General features: G+C 43.5%; 1 protein-coding gene across 2 annotated transcripts in view; it reads left to right on the top strand.

Annotated features, from left to right (window-relative positions):
• Positions 1–17,384, top strand: part of SNX25 (sorting nexin 25) — a 308,205-nt gene that overhangs the window by 197,425 nt on the left and 93,396 nt on the right. For both annotated transcript variants that reach the window (XM_073642554.1, XM_073642545.1), the window contains exon 7: positions 15,839–16,029. In XM_073642554.1, the coding sequence (XP_073498655.1) occupies positions 15,839–16,029 (191 nt within the window). The remainder of the gene's footprint in view (positions 1–15,838; positions 16,030–17,384) is intronic.

Genomic DNA, 17,384 nt, shown 5'->3' with positions numbered 1-17,384 from the left:
CACTGCTCCCACAGAGCTCCTGATGTTCTGTTCTTATATTTGCTTCTTTTCTCTGTCTCTACTTCTTCTCTACTCACTAACCCTGCCTCAGCCCTAGGTTTATATAGGGGAAGTTCTTCCCCTCCCAGGACTGGGCAGGAGGTGTGGCATGCATAGGATCCCTGACCAAGAGACCTCCCACCTGCTCTCAGACATAACATTGCTGTTACTGTGGAAACCAGATCCCTGGGGTGCCACATATACCTGCGTGCAATTGCACAGCCAGGATCTAATTCATGATGCCTGTGGTTTGGTGAATCGCTTGACAGGTTCACTTTAAGTTTGTAGCAACTTTTATTTTTAAATGCCATGTTCCCATGTGATTTTTTTTTTTTCTCTGCATGAGTCTCAACCAAAACACGTTTTTTTTTTATCTGTGCTGGGTATTGTGTTTTTGTAACTTTTTCTGGTGACTATTTGATTCAGCATTTTTTAGTGCAGAAATGCACTTACAAACACAAATCTTATTTGTTTTTTTGTTCTTTTTCCCTCTCCAGTCTGTGCATAGAAGCCTATAAGGAATAAACGTACAGTTCAACAGTGTTTTTAAACATGACAGAGACTGAGTCTTCATGAATCGCGTCCACTTAACTTGAACTGTTAAAACCCTGCTGAAAACACAGTATTTGTTACTTGGGAACGTGGCTTGAATATCAGCATTCTGAAAGCAATAACATGTATTTTTCTGCTAACGTACCAATCATGTATAGTCTTTTTTTTTGTCATAATACAGGACTATTGTAAAGGAAATAGAGAAAGGTATTAGAAGTATTGCAAGTTGGTGATCAAAATGATCTCAAAGTGCAATGCAATCTGACCCGAAATAACCAGCCCCCTTTGTTTTTTACAAAGAAAAGTTTGGGGATCATCACATAGATGTAGCCAATTACTAACACCACTTTGCTTTGGCCACCAATCAGAAGTCAAAAATAAGTTGCGTAGCCACAGACCTTTTACCTTTTTGTATGGTCACAGATATAACTAATCAGTTTTGTTACGTAATTGGAACTTCGCCTTGGCGTTTACAGAGAATAGAAGTGAATTTCTTATAGAAAGGCAGCGGATGGCTAAACTTGGAACTTTCTTATAGTTGGTGGGTGCCCTGTACAGAACTCAAGGCTATGGAGAAACAGATAATGATAATTTAGAGGAACACCAAGTGCAATTCTGATACACTGTGTTAAGTATGGTGCTGGACCCTTTGGCAGTAAGAGATAATTCAGGTGTTCAAAGAACACTGCAAAGAGAGAAAATTAACATTTAACTCCTTAATTCACATATACATGTATGCAATCTGTTGGTCATCCTGATCGTACGGCACAGAAGCTACAGGTGCATCTCAGTAAATTAGAATATCATTAACAAGTTAATTTATTTCAGTTCTTCAATACAAAAAGTGAAACTTATATATTATATAGTCATTACAAACAGAGTGATCTATTTCAAGTGTTTATTTCTGTTAATGTTGATGATTATGTTTACAGCCAATGAAAACACAAAAGTCATTATCTCAGTAAATTAGAATACTGTATAACAACAGCTTGAAAAATGTTTTTAAAATCTGAAATGTTGGCCTACTGAAATGTATGTTCAGTAAATGCACTTAATACTTGGTCGGGGCTCCTTTTGTATCAATTACTGCATCAATGCGGCGTGGCATGGAGGCGATCAGCCTGTGGCACTGCTGAGGTGTTATGGAAGCCCAGGTTGCTTTGATAACCGTTTTCAGCTCGTCTGCATTGTTGGGTCTGGTGTCTCTCATCTTCCTCTTGACAATACCCCATAGATTCTCTATGGGGTTAAGGTCAGGCGAGTTTGCTGGCCAATCAAGCACAGTGATACTGTTGTTTTTAAACCAGGTATTGGTACTTTTGGCAGTGTGGACAGGTGTCAAGACCTGCTGGAGAATGAAATATCCATCTCCAAAAAGCTTGTCAGGAGAGGGAAGCATGAAGTGCTCTAAAATTTCCTGGTAGACGGCTGCGCTGACTTTGGTCTTGATAAAACACAGTGGACCTACACCAGCAGATGACATGGCTCCCCAAACCATCACTTATTGTGGAAACTTCACACTACACCTCAAGCAGCTTGGATTGTGTGCCTCTCCACTCTTCCTCCAGACTCTGGGACCTTGATTTCCAAATGAAAATTGGAACTCTGGGACCTTGTGGAGTGTGTCAATGACTGCCTTCTGGACATCTGTCAAGTCAGCAGTCTTCCCTATGATTGTGGAGCCTACTGAAACAGACTAAGGGACCTTTTTAAAGGCTTAGGAAGCCTTTGCAGGTGTTTTTTGTCAATTATTTTAATTTACTAAGGTAATAACTTTTGTGTTTTCATTGGCTGTAAGCCATAATCATCAACATTAACAGAAATAAACACTTGAAATAGATCACTTTGTAATGACTCTATATAATGAGTTTCACTTTTTGTATTGAAGAACTGAAACAAATTAACTTTTTGATATTCTAATTTTGTGAGATACGCCTCTATTCAGTCTCCAGAGTAACTGAATACATCAACACACTGATATTTGTGATAATACGTATTACGTCTGCTCATAGGCAAAAAATGCCCCCTAAATGACCAGACTAGAATAAACTTAGCTTTCATTTAAATCTCATAAAAAATTACTTAAAAGGGTATTCTTAAGTTTGAAAGTTATCCCCTATCTGTGGGATGGAGATAATGTCGTAATTGCTGGGATTCCAACTTCTGGAACCCCCACCGATCTCAAGAGCCCTGTGTGAATGGAGTGATGGCTGGTTCTGCGCACTGTCGCTCCATTCATTCTTAATAAGACTGCCAGAGATGGCCGAGCACTGCTCCATTGACACGGGGCTATTCCGGTTCTCGGTATCAGTAGGACCTCATCACTTGGACCCCCAAGGAGAAGGAAGTAATCCCCTATCCCATAATTTTATTAAAAAAATGTTAATATAAGAGGGTGAAAAAAAGCTAACTTTTATTTTAGTTTTAGTCAATTTGGGACAATATAATTTACCTTAGAGCAACTTGTGATCATAGTTTAAATTTATCCCTAGCCAGAATATAGGGCAAAAGTTTTTTATGTATTTTTTAAATTATTTTTATTGTTATTTGATACATATGAAGCATCAAACAATAAGTTACTACTGTATATACGATCACTTCCAGCTTGATCTGCATATGATTTCTCAAGACTGATTTGCATCTCTACAAAAAAAAAGTGAAATTATATTGGGGGACAAGCTCCTATACACCCATACACCACTTCCCTTTGTAAAAATGATGTGACAGGTTGCCTAAATTTGTTCTAAATGGCGTTCTGTCTTCACTGGCAGAACCGATAAGTCCACTATTTGGCTGCTGCGATGGCAAGGTGACGTCAGCGCTGCAGCCAATGCCAGGCATCAGGAGCAGCGGCGGAGACTCACCGGTGGACCTGGGGAAGAGGAGTACAGCTTGGTTTGTTGTGTGTTTTTTTTGTCTTTTAGAACAAACTGCAGCCAAAGTAGATATTCCCATCTCCAAGATCCTATCCCAAGATGTAGTAGGTGTAATAATAATATTAGCAAATATCTTTAATTAGAAATGTAGTATAGTTTTTCAGATTCACTATGTCTCTTTCCTCATATGCAGGCATTGAAGGACCTTGGGTATCCATGGTTACGACCACTGATATAGTGACAGCTAGTTGCTAGTAGTCGTAACCATGGATATCCAAGCTCCTGCAATGCATGTATATGAAGAAAGAGACATAGCAAATCAGAAAAACTATACTGCATTTCTAATTAGAAGTATTTGCTAATATTAATACCCCTGCTACATATTGGGATAGGATCTTTGAGATGGGAATAACCCTTTGAAACAATCTATCCAACTGTTTCCTGGGAGGTTTTTTGTCTAAACCATAATGTGGAGAACAGTGTTTGTATTGTATTAATTCATGCACTATTGTGTTTTTTCTGGCACAGTAATTCTAAGCAGTAAGGTCATGGTGTACCTCTTTACACCTGGCTCTTAGTCACTGGAGGACTTTCCACCAAGTCTTTATTAGAGTTTGATTATTCTTTATAGGTGTCACAACACAATTGGTTACCGCAGCGCATTCTAATGGCACCCACCACCCACCAAACCCGGCTTTGTGTACTGGGAGGGGCGCCAGATCGGGCAGCCAATTACTACTTATTAGTCCATAATACAAGGAACAGTGAAGTCATGAAGGGCGCCGCACTACACAAAACCCAGGACATCAGTTTAGCATTTGTGTCTATTTCCTCATACAAAAAGCTGATATTCTGCCGTCGTCATTCGGAGCCTCGGGCTGGCAGAATTTCTTATTTTAGAAGAAACCTGTTAACATAGCTCCCAACCGTCCCGGTTTCCGCGGGACTGTCCCTTTTTGAGGGCTTAGTCCCTTTTTGAGGGCTCAGCCCTGCGTCCCTTCACGGCTCAGCTGTTCTCCCTGCTGTGGGTGCTGGGGTGGGTTGCGGCGGTGGAGCAGCGGGCACAGATAGTAGCCGACAGCTGCAGCTACCACGTGTGCCTGCTGCTAAAATAAATGAATATTCACTCCTCTCCACACCCATGAGAGTGGAGAGGAGTGAAAATTCTTTCTCCTTAATAGCGCACCATGTCAATCGCAGCCACCGGCTTCCTGCTGCAGCTCCGTGATCCTGTGTGCCCGCTATTAAAGAGAATGAATATTCACCCATCTCCACTCCCATGGGCGTGGAGAAGAGTGAATATTCATTCTCTTTAGTAGCGGGCACAGAGGATAGTTGAACCGCAGCAGGAGCGCGGCCGCTGCTGTGTGCGCTATTAAGGAGAATTACTATTCACTCCTTTCCACGCACATAGTCCCAGCGTGGAGAAGATTGAAAATCCCCCGCAGCTCACCTCGGCATCTGAGGGCGCATGGCAGTGAAGTCATGCGCTGCTCATATGCTGACATGAGCTGCAGGCAGTCAGGATGCAGCGCTGGAGCAGAGGGGAGAGGAAGGAAGGTGAGTAGAATTGTTTATTTTTTTCATGTGTGCAGTGATGGGGGGCCATGTATATCAGGACTGGGGATGAGGAGGGCATACATACCAGGATTGGGTCTGAGAGGGGGCCATGCACACCAGGGTTGGGTCTGAGAGGGGGCCATGCACACCAGGGTTGGGTCTGAGAGGGGGCCGTGCACACCAGTGTTGGGTCTGAGAGGGGGCCCATGCTCACCAGGGTTGGGTGTGAGGGGGGGCCCATGCACACCAGGGTTGGGTGTGATGGGGGTGGGCCATGCACACCAGGGTTGGGTGTGAGGGGGGTGGGCCATGCACACCAGGGTTGGGTGTGAGGGGGGTGGGCCATGCACACCAGGGTTGGGTGTGAGGGGGGTGGGCCATGCACACCAGGGTTGGGTGTGAGGGGGGTGGGCCATGCACACCAGGGTTGGGTGTGAGGGGGGTGGGCCATGCACACCAGGGTTGGGTGTGAGGGGGGTGGGCCATGCACACCAGGGTTGGGTGTGAGGGGGGTGGGCCATGCACACCAGGGTTGGGTGTGAGGGGGGTGGGCCATGCACACCAGGGTTGGGTGTGAGGGGGGTGGGCCATGCACACCAGGGTTGGGTGTGATGGGGGTGGGCCATGCACACCAGGGTTGGGTGTGAGGGGGGTGGGCCATGCACACCAGGGTTGGGTGTATGAGGGGGGTGGGCCATGCACACCAGGTGTGGGTGGTGAGGGGGGTGGGCCATGCACACCAGGTGTGGGTGGTGTGGGTGGTGAGGGTGGTGAGGGGGGTGGGCCATGCACACCAGGGTTGGGTGGTGAGGGGGGGGGAGGCATGCACACCAGGGTTGGGTGGTGAGGGGGGGGTAGGCATGCACACCAGGGTTGGGTGGTGAGGGGGGGGGAGGCATGCACACCAGGGTTGGGTGGTGAGGGGGGGGGAGGCATGCACACCAGGGTTGGGTGGTGAGGGGGGGGGAGGCATGCACACCAGGGTTGGGTGGTGAGGGGGGGGGGCATGCACACCAGGGTTGGGTGGTGAGGGGGGGGGGCATGCACACCAGGGTTGGGTGGTGAGGGGGGGGGCCATGCACACCAGGGTTGGGTGGTGAGGGGGGGGGGCCATGCACACCAGGGTTGGGTGTGAGGGGGGGGCATGCACACCAGGGTTGGGTGTGAGGGGGGCGGGCCATGCACACCAGGGTTGGGTGGTGAGGGGGGGGGAGGCATGCACACCAGGGTTGGGTGGTGAGGGGGGGGGGCATGCACACCAGGGTTGGGTGGTGAGGGGGGGGGGCCATGCACACCAGGGTTGGGTGTGAGGGGGGGGGCATGCACACCAGGAATGGGGATCAGGGCTTTCTGCTGATATGCCCCTCATTATCAGTGCCCCTGTGACAACTCCTCCTGCCTGTGGAGAAACAAATGTTAAATGGGCGTGGATTTGGGTGTGGCCAGGGGCGTGGCTAAAATTTGCCTCTTTTCCTCTTTCTCTTCTTCAAAACTTGGGAGGTATGCTGTTAGGGTATGTGCACATGTTGAGTATTTGCAGCAGATAAAATACGCTGGTTTTTGCCCTCAGTTATCATTGCAGTTTTTTCAGCATTTTTTTATGCAAATTTGCAGCAGCATTTTGCAGTACCAGTAAAGTCTGAGATTCCAGAAATCTCATGCACACATCTTGTTTTTTTTATATCAGGATTTTGTGCTTTCCATGTTTTTTTGCAAGATAGAGCATGTCCCTTCTTCTGCATTTTTTCAGCATGTCCCTTCTTCTGCATTTTTTCAGCATGTCCCTTCTTCTGCATTTTTTTCAGCATGTCCCTTCTTTCTGCATTTTTTTCAGCATTATCATAGAATCATAGAATGGTAGAGTTGGAAGGGACCTCCTGGGTCATCTGGTCCAACCCCCTGCTCAAAGCAGGATTCGCTAGATCATCTCAGACAGATGTCTGTCCAGCCTCTGTTTGAAGACGTCCATTGAAGGGGAACTCACCACCTCTCGTGGCAGCCTGTTCCACTCATTAATCACCCTAACTGTCAAAAAGTTTTTTCTAATATCTAATCTGTGTCTCCTCCCATTTAGTTTCATCCCATTGCTTCTAGTCTTTCCTTGTGCAAATGAGAATAAAGATGATCCTTCTACAATGTGACAGCCCTTGACATATTTGTAAACAGTTATTAAGTCTCCTCTCAGTCTTCTTTTTTGCAAGCTAAACATTCCCAAATCCTGCAACCGTTCCTCATAGGACATGGTTTGCAGACCAGTCACCATTCTGGTCGCTCTTCTCTGAACTTGCTCCAGTTTGTCTATGTCTTTTTTAAAATGTGGTGCCCAAAACTGTACACAGTATTCCAGATGCGGTCTGACCAAAGAGGAGTAGAGACCGATAATGACTTCACGTGATCTAGACTGTATGCTTCTGTTAATACATCCCAGAATTGTATTTGCCTTTTTTGCTGCTGCATCACACTGTTGACTCATGTTCAGTCTATGATCTATTAGTATACCTAAGTCTTTTTCACATGTACTGTTGCTTAGCTCTATTCCTCCCATTCTGTATATGCTTTTTTCATTTTTATTGCCCAGATGTAGTACTTTGCATTTTTCCCTGTTAAAAACCATTCTGTTGGTTGCTGCCCACTGCTCCAGTTTATTTAGGTCTTTTTGAATCCTCTCTCTCTCTTCTCTAGTATTAGCTATCCCTCCTAGCTTTGTGTCATCAGCAAATTTAATCAGTTTACCCTCAATTCCTTCATCTAAATCATTGATAAAGATGTTGAACAATACAGGTCCCAGGACGGAGCCCTGTGGTACCCCACTTGAGACATTCATCCAGCTGGATGTGAAGCCATTTACAACCACCCTTTGAGTCCGATCACTAAGCCAGTTATGAATCCACCTAACAGTTGCCTGGTCCATTGCATACTTGGTCATTTTTTCAATAAGGATGGTGTGAGATACTTTGTCAAATGCTTTGCTGAAGTCAAGATATACTATATCTACAGCATTTCCCTGATCCACCCAGTCAGTGATTCTGTCATAGAAGGAAATTAAGTTAGTCTGACATGACTTGTTAGTTACAAACCCATGCTGACTCTGGTTAATCACTTCATTCTTATCCATGTACTTACATACATGTTGTTTAATAATTTGTTCAAAGATCTTTCCTGGTATAGAAGTCAGACTCACCGGCCTATAGTTCCCTGGGTCCACATTCTTCCCCTTTTTGAAGATAGGAACAACATTTGCTCTTCTCCAGTCTTCTGGGACTTCTCCTGTTCTCCAAGAATTTTCAAAGATTATGGAGAGTGGTTCTAAAATTTCTTCTACGATCTCCTTCAGTACTCTGGGGTGTAATTCATCTGGACCTGGAGACTTGAACTCATTTATGTTAGCTAAATATTCCCTCACAATCTTTCTGTTTACAGATAACTTGGATTCCTCTATTCCTTTAAAAGGACAGTGAAGATCAGTTGATGTTACATTTTCTTTCTGAGAGAAAACAGATGCAAAATAGGAGTTAAAAAGTTCGGCCTTCTCAACATCCTCTCTTACCATTTCTCCATTTTCATCCTGTAAAAATCCTATAGCATCTTTGACTTTTCTTTTAATTTTGACATACCCCCAAAATCCTTTTTTATTGATTTTGACATCTCTTGCAAGCCTTAATTCATTGTCAGCTTTAGCTAACCTGATACGTGCCCTGCAGGATCTGCAGACTGCATTATAATCTTCTTTAGATATGCCTCCCTCTTTCCATTTAATGAACATTTCTTTCTTTCTTTTTAGCATGTGTTTAAGTTCTGTGTTAATCCATCCTGGTTTCCTTAAATGCTTCCCATTCTTCCTACTTTTCGGGATTGTTAACGATTGTGCTTTGAGAATCTCATTTTTAAAAATTTCCCATCCTTCCTGGACATTTTTGTCCTTAAGGACATCCAGCCATTGGATCCCTCCTATTCTCTTTCTGAGTCTCTTAAAATCTGCCTTTCTAAAATCTAACCTTGAAGTTTGAGTCTTCACATGTCTTCCTCCTCTAGTTATCCAAAATTCTATAATAGCATGATCGCTGCCTCCTAGGGTCCCAGCCACCTTTACCTCCTCAACCATTTCCTCCCTGTTTATAAGGATTAGATCCAAAGTAGCAGATCCCCTTGTTTTCTCCCCTACCTTTTGGAAGATAAAGTTGTCAGCAAGAGAGGATAAGAATTTGCTTGACCTGTTAGTTTTACTTGAGAGAGATTCCCAACAAATGTCTGGATAGTTGAAATCTCCCATGACCACTACGTCATATTTTTTGGAGAACTTGGTCATTTGATACATAAAGAGTTCATCCATATCTTCAGCTTGCCCAGGTGGCCTGTAGTAAATGCCTACAATCTTGTCCTTTCCGTTGTTCTCTCCTTGTATTCTTACCCAAACAGTTTCCACAGAACTCCCAGTCTCTGAAGCTTCAATCTCTGTGCAGATATACGCTTTTCTAACATACAATGCGACACCTCCTCCTCGTTTATCAAGTCTGTTTCTTGCAAATAAGTTGTATCCTTTTAGCCTTTTATTCCAATCATGTGTATCGTCCCACCAAGTCTCAGTGATTCCAATGACATCATATTCCTTTTCCTGCGTTAGTAGTTCCAATTCTCCTTGTTTGTTGCCCATGCTTTGTGCATTTGTATAAAAACATTTTAGTTTGTGATTGGTTTCTCTTCCTCCCATATTTTTATTATTTAAATTGTTTTGTCTTTGTTCTTCCTTTCCACTTCCAGTAGCAGAGATCTCAATAGTATTTGTCAGCTGTATGGCTTTTTCTGGCCTTTTGCTTCCCTTCCCACATTGTTCTAGTTTAAAGCTCTTCTGATGAGTGTAGCAAGGCGACTTCCAAATACATGTTTTCCAGTCTTCGTAAGGTGCACCCCATCTCTAGCAAGTAGTCCATCGTATAGGTAATTCATTCCGTGATCCAGAAATCCAAATCCTTGTTGACGGCACCATCGACGTAGCCAGTTGTTCACCTGTAGAATCTTATTCCACCTCATTGTTCCATGGCCATCCACTGGGAGGATGGATGAGAAGACCACCTGCGCTCCCAATTCTTTCACTTTCTTGCCTAAGTCTTCAAAGTCACTGCAGATGGTTACCAGGTCCTTTCTTGTGGTGTCATTTGTCCCCACATGTATTAGCAGGAATGGGTAGTGATCTGTAGGTCTGAAGAGTCTTGATATCCTGTCAGACACATCTTTAATTTTTGCTCCTGGAAGACAGCACATTTCTCTTGAGGTTATGTCTGGTCTGCAGATAGCGGCCTCTGTTCCTCTTAACAGGGAATCCCCCATGACCACCACTCTCCGTTTTTTCTTCACAACATTCTTCTTTTTCCATCCAGGAGGATTCTGAGGGCTTACAAGGTTATTCATTGCTGGCAAAGTCTTATTTTGCTGTATTTCTTCATGGTTCTCCTGCGTGAGAGCCTGGTACTGGTTCCTGATTACTGGTTTACTTACATTTTTTACTTACTGGTTTACTTACAATTACTGGTTACTTACATTTTTCACCCATTGTAAGTAATGGGTAGTGGAAAAACGCTGAAAAAATGCCTAGGGTGAACATAGCTATCAAGTTTTGCAGCTTTTTTAGTGAAAATAAGCAAGTACAACAGTATGTGAAACACATTTATTTTTGTGATTTTATCATCTTGTCTTGGTCACTGAGATGGTAGTTTTTATTAGGAGAGTTTAATTAAATTAGTGATGTGTAGAGGAGTAAACCTTGGCTGAGCTAGGTGTGAGATTGAACAATACCTGGCCCAGGGAGGTGTGAAATTGAAAAATGCCTGAGCAACTGAATGGCAGACCATAGTGTGAAAGTAAATAGTGTCATACAAACTCAATGCACTGCCAGTGTCTTAGGTAAACTATTCCTGAACAATTCACCTCCCCCCACTGTTGCTTTTGAAATTCTGGTTAATATGGTTTCACATATGTCTTGCTTTGGTAACCTGTGTTCATGCTTCTGTGGTGGAAGCAAAGCTGAACTTTGGGATCCTGAAAAACGCACCAAAACCTACATTTTTGATGCAGCTTCTTTCCTGCCAAGAGATCCGGTTTTGCTGCAGAAAAAAAGCTGAAAAAATGCAATGTGTAAACATAGCCTTACTTGTGTTTTTTTTTTTTCAAATGCAGTTGAATGGGTGAAGAACGGTGAAACAACTGAGCTGCAGACTTGAAAAACCATTTGAAGGTTCAAATCTCCAAGGAAAAAATAAGCAGCGTGTGCAGGAGATTTCAGAAATCTCATTCACCTTGCTGGAATTGCTTTTCAAGAAGGGGTTGTCCTAGTAGTGGACAACCCCTTTAAACATTGGAATTAGCAGTCCATTGGTCAGAACCTTGGACTTTAGGATGGAGTCTTGCGACATATGGCTTCCAAATGGATTGGTCGAGATTGAGTGTAAATTGAATATTGATTGTTATTGACAGTGTGTGGTTATTTTGTTTTTTTGCAAAGCTGCAACCAGTGCAAGAACAGTTAACAAAAAAAAAATCGTATAAACGAGTGATCTCTCTAGAGCCGTCATCTAGTTAGTTGTTTGCGTCAGGTGATAGGAGCTCAAAGCAGATGTAATGCAGAGGTCTGCAGGATGGTGGCGCTGTGCGGGTTGTGGACATTGAGCAGGATGGCAGCACACATTAATGAAAAACTCTCCACAATTCCAAGTTGTACGATACATCTGTGGTTTACACGACCAGTTCAGCAGAGTATCTCTGCTCTCAGGAAAGTCTCTTTGATTAATGTCTTCTGAGAACGGAGAGGAGCTCTGCATAATCAGATGTGTGTGACGCAGTGTCTGTGCTCACATGGCCACCAGTCTGTGAGATAAGGCTGCCTGTGGAGTCAGTGTTCAAGTCACGTACCAAAGACTGCAAATAGCTAGAAGCCGAGGATGAGTGGAGGTCATGCGTGATCCTACTATATTTATATTCACTATGACAACTATTAGCTGCTGTGTGAAGCAATAACCTGTATTTTCCAGCACACCAAACAGTATTCGTGCTGTATGCCTGCAGATAGGATATGGCGACTTACCGGGATGGCATTTAATAAAATACTGAAAAGATAAAATGAGGGAACACATCTCTAACTGCCATGTGTGACTCCAATCCTGAACCAAGCAGAATTAAAAGGAAAATCTTTAGAAAAGTGATCTGGTGAAAACAAATTATTGCCTATCCACGGGATCGGTGATAACTTAAAATGGATATCTGGGACTTTGGGCACTAATGGGCAGGTGGACTGCCTGTTCTGCTTGTCACCGTTCTCCGTCGGCACAGAGTGGTCACTGACGCTCGTACCCGTGATTCAGCGACTTCCGCTGACATCATGTCAACAAATCAGCGGTTTCTGAATGACAGCTGGATCGGCGATGCTGAGTTGGGGGAGCCGGCTGTCAATGAGCATGACGCCAGCAGTCCTGCCCTGTCAGCAGAGTAGCCCGGGCAAGGAAGTGCTGCTTTGTTGACAGAGAGCAGCTGAATCGCTCTGTGTCAGTGGAGAATGGCGTCGGGCACAACAGACAGGTAGGTTGCAACTACCTGGCTGTTAATGCTTAGACAGATTTTTTTTTTTTTTTGCTTAGTCCTGGATCTTCCCTTTAAGGTCCTATTTACATGTGCCGGCCACTGTTTCACACAGCCAGACCACCATAAACAATGTGCACTTAGCAATCTGTAACAGATCGCTCTGCACATAGGCTGCCATGGTTCTCGGCAATGCGAGTCCTGTTTACACAGGACAGTGCACTGTTGAGAACAAACTTTTATGTTGCACAAAAGATCATTTCGCCCGACGAACGAGCATTTTGATCGTTCATCATGTGATCGGCAGCCTGTTTACACTACAAGATAATTGTGAAATGAGCGTTATTAAATGCTAATCTTTTAGAGTAAATGCACCGTTACTGATCTGCAGATTGTGGCACTTTTATTCCCATTCTAAAACGGAGGGTCACATCAGATTCCCGATCACCGCTCCATTCATTCTCTATGGGCTGCCTAAAAAAGCTGGGCCCAGTGGATGAATTGAGCTTCGGACGTGCATGCGCAGTGACTCTCCAAGGGGTTAATAGTGAGCCATTCTGCCGACCGTTGTCTGCTCCAGCGATTGAGTGATTGAGCAGTCACTTGGGAAGCCTCTGAGCAGTAGTGATAGGGGGATAGTTTTTTAAGATATTAACTTTTTTTTTCTCTTTTACTTTTCAATACAGACAACCACTTTAAATCTCACAGCTGTACAGTCTTACTATTTCCATTTGATTTTTTTCCCCTTTGGCACTATTGCAGCCTTTTACAGTAACAGAAAAATGAGTGAGATTTATAAAATCTGAAAGTTTTTTTGAGTTGCAATTTTTGACCTTATGGTGAGCTTAAAAAATACAGCATGTCCATCCTTTGTCTTTTAACTACAGTTTTTTTTCCCATTGAGATCAGAATGAGTTATCACCAAAACGTGTAATTTTCACTCCATTTTTCCAGCCTGTCTGTATCTTTTTTCTTCATGCAAAAAAGTGCATCAAAAATCTTACATGTGAAAATACCCCAACATTAATGTTTAGCTCTTGATAAATCTTTTTTTCAGATGTTTTTCACCATGACTATTTCTGAAATATCTGTTTCAGAATAGTTTACAATTGCAATGTGATTGAAGTGCTAAATTTGTGTCCCATTCCCACACAGCAGATCTGTGTGACTCAGTGAGAATACTGTAGCTCTAGCAGTGGAGAAGCGATGCAGATGGGACTGGATTATGTTTTTCCTGCAGTAATCTACATATTTGTGAATGACAAACACCAAAGTGCATTTTCACTTCAACAACACCTATGCAAATAATACGGGAGATTTCGCAAGGTAAATTTGCCAGAATTCTGGAGCAATTTGCGGTGAAAAAGTCTTTTATGACTTACAGTTTATCTATTATGTGTGTTAGACATTTTTTGCAATGTGGAAAAGTGGCTTCCAGGAAAGTGAACTTGGCCTATTGGAAAGGAATGTGCCCTATCGTGCGCCCAATAAAATGTGCCAAGATTTTGGGGCAAGTTTTTAGCACAAATTAAGCCAACTAAGGGGTCTTTCACGTGTCCATGTTTCAAGTATGTGTGGTATCAGTTTCCACAAGTACTGGAGACGCTGACACACGTAGACCTATTCAAAGTTCCCGCACATGTGCGCACTGACGACACTAGGATGTCATCCGTGTGACACGTACCAGCTCCTGGGAATAAGCAGTACAGTTTGCGCTGTTCCCAAGCGACTGGTGCTGAACGCTGCCCTCCTCATTGTCCCCTGCCAACACTGAGATCAGCTTGATCAAGGGACAATGTTGAGAGTAGTATTCAGCGCCCTCTGTCTCCAAGTGTAAAGATAAGAATAAAATAAAAAAACACATTATACTCACCTTTACACCTAATTCCCTGAAGCCATTGTCTCCTGTAAAAAAAATAAAAAATAAAAACAACCATAATACTCACCTGTCCGACATACTGTCCCACGCTGTAATCCATCTGACCGACTATTCTGCATCAGTGTCTGCGGTGGCTTGAAGCGCAGCTCAGGGGCCCGCTCGCTTGAGCGAGTCATTCTCCTCTGCTCCTCAGCGTGTGTGGTCAGATGGATTACAGCGTGGGACACTTATTTCATCTCCGGCAGGTGAGTATAAGGATTTTTTTTATTTTATTGTTAGTTTTACAGGTTTTAGAGACATCAGGAGCCGAGTACTACTCTCAACATTGTGCACCCACTAGCGCTGATCTCAGTGCTGTCAGGGGACAATGATGTGGGCTGCTTTCAGCACCCGGCGCTTGGGAACAGCGCTAAAAGTACAGCTGATTCCCAGGCGCCGGTACGTGTGATACTGATGCGGCACACGGTTGCCACACGTATCATACACATGGACACGGATATCTTCGGTACTGGTCTTTCCAGTACCGGAAATATCCGGACGTGTGACAGAGACCTAATGATGTAAACAGACTAGACCGTAACGACGTACTAGATTTATCATCCAGCAAGAACAACTGTGAAAGATCTGGAGCGTAAAGGCTGTCTACTCTAACTTTATGCTGTCGGGGGCCAATTTATCAAACCCTTTTTGCAAGAAATCTGGAGTAGAAAAGTTGCAGTTTGCATAGTTGTACAAAAATTATGTAATGTTTAACGTTTTTACACCAACTTTTTAAAAATTCGGTGGAACTTAGCATGACAAAGCATGGCCTAGCACGGCCCAACAGAGTCGCTATAATTTAGATCACAAAAGTGGCTCAAGTTATATCACAGGCTGCAGAAAGATGATCCAAGTTCATTAACGCGAATGTCATCAGAAACTTAACTGCTGTTCAAATCCTGTTTTTATGTAAAATGTTATAAGACCAGACTAACCCTTGTGTATCAGGCCACAACATTACACACATAGGTCGATATTCATTCTAGACCTTCCAGTTTTATATGTATTGGTACTTTTGATCAGGTGTAATCTCATTTTATGAACCTTTTTTTTTATTTTTTAATTTAATATATACCTGTTTTTCCTCATTAGCCTTTTATGTGACCGTAGACTTCTGCGCCCCCCAGAGGCAATATGTGGCGCTGTACTCTTACACTGTACTTATAAGTGAATGGAGTCGGAGAGCGCAGATGGTTCAGACTGCAATCAGTGACAAATTCATGTTTTTTCACTTTGCTTTTTTAAGTTCAGGGTAATTCATTTCGCCATTTTCCATTTACATTGACTTCAAAGTTGATGTTGATCTTTTTTAATGATTTATCAATAGACTCAAAAGGCAAAGAGACAGCAGCCATGAAAGCGGATCTGCTGAGAGCGCGCAATATGAAAAGGTACATCAATCAGCTGACTGTTGCCAAAAAGCAGTGTGAGAAACGGATCCGGCTCCTCGGTGGGCCAGCCTACGACCAACAGGAAGATGGAGCCTCCGATGAATCGGATTGTCCCCAGAGTCAGAAGGTATTTTTCAGTTCTTCATATGGAGAAGCAATGCAAGAAATGACATTTTGGTTGCCTTTTGATATGTTTTCGGTTTAAGTGGGGACAGCACTGAGTGCCTTTCTGTTATGCAGTCATATTGTTTGACTGCAAAGGGCCACTCCCTGATGAAATCTCTAAACCTCTATAAGCTTGCATGTACACTCATGGAAAGCCCTAATCCCACCTTATTTCTTATGACAGCCCCCAGCTTGTAGGCCTCATACTTTCTGTGGATCTAATGTGTAAATGGTAGACGGCAAAGCTGTCAAAATAGTATAATTTAGCTCCATGACTTTGTGAAGGGAAGCAGGGGATTTGTAGCTTTGTATTAAAAATAGTAGCTCCTGCCACTTTCTAAGCAATGGTCACTGCTAGGGGTGTGTGCCGACAAGCCAAGGCCACTATGAAAGTTATCAATTCTCATTAGTCTCGCAACTGCAAGGTCATAGGCTGTGTGCCCACTATGCGTTTAAGCAGCGGTAATTCCACTGCAGAAACGCTTAAAAAACGCTTGGTAGAAGGTCTGCAATGTTCCCCAAACCGCAGCACTACCGATTTATTTTGCGTAATCGTGGCGTTTTTGCCGCCTTTGACTTGCATTTAATAGCTTAATATCCGCATGACTACATGTGCACATGCGGATATTAAGCGATTCAATGTGCGGATGGTACCCGGGTCTGGAGAAGAGGAGACTCTCATCCAGACCCGGGTACCAGAGTACCTGCAAAAAAAAAAAGCATTAAAATAAAAAATATACATTATACTTACCTTCTGATGGCCCCCGGTCTCCATAGCGATGCGTCCTGGCTCCACGGCAGCTTGCGATGGTCTAAAAGCACCTGTCATGACGTAATTTAGTCATGTGAGTGTCACATGACTAAATTACGTCACGGAAGGCCCTTTTACACAACTGCGAGACACGGGAAGACCGGACACATCGGATAAGGAGACCGGGGGCCATCGGAAGGTGAGTATAATGTTTTTTTTTGTTGGTTTTTTTTTTACCATTTTTATTCTTTTTTAACTAACTTGGTCACACTATATAAAATCCATGCTGGTTGCATGGATTTATATAGTGTGACCAAATTGTCAAGCACTTTCCAAGTGATGCTAAAATTGCTTGGAAAGCGCTTGACAACCCGCATGCGAAATCACATGATCAAAACGCTTCACTTAAGCTTGTCCCTGGCTGGAAAAACGCATGTAAAATGCGCATGCGTTTTTTCTGCCAGGGAGATGCAGAAATGCTCAGGAAAAATCTGGACCATTTCTGTATCGTAGGCACTTAGTCATAAAGTTAAAAAATCTGCAGTCTCTTTGTGTGACTGTAGACT

Source organism: Phyllobates terribilis, unplaced genomic scaffold (assembly GCF_046119375.1).
Source record: "Phyllobates terribilis strain yellow unplaced genomic scaffold, ASM4611937v1 Scaffold_1__5_contigs__length_1240528914, whole genome shotgun sequence".
Classification (NCBI taxonomy): Eukaryota; Metazoa; Chordata; class Amphibia; order Anura; family Dendrobatidae; genus Phyllobates; species Phyllobates terribilis.
The sequence above is the reverse complement of the archived record's forward strand: the minus strand, read 5'-3'. Positions and strand labels throughout refer to the sequence as shown.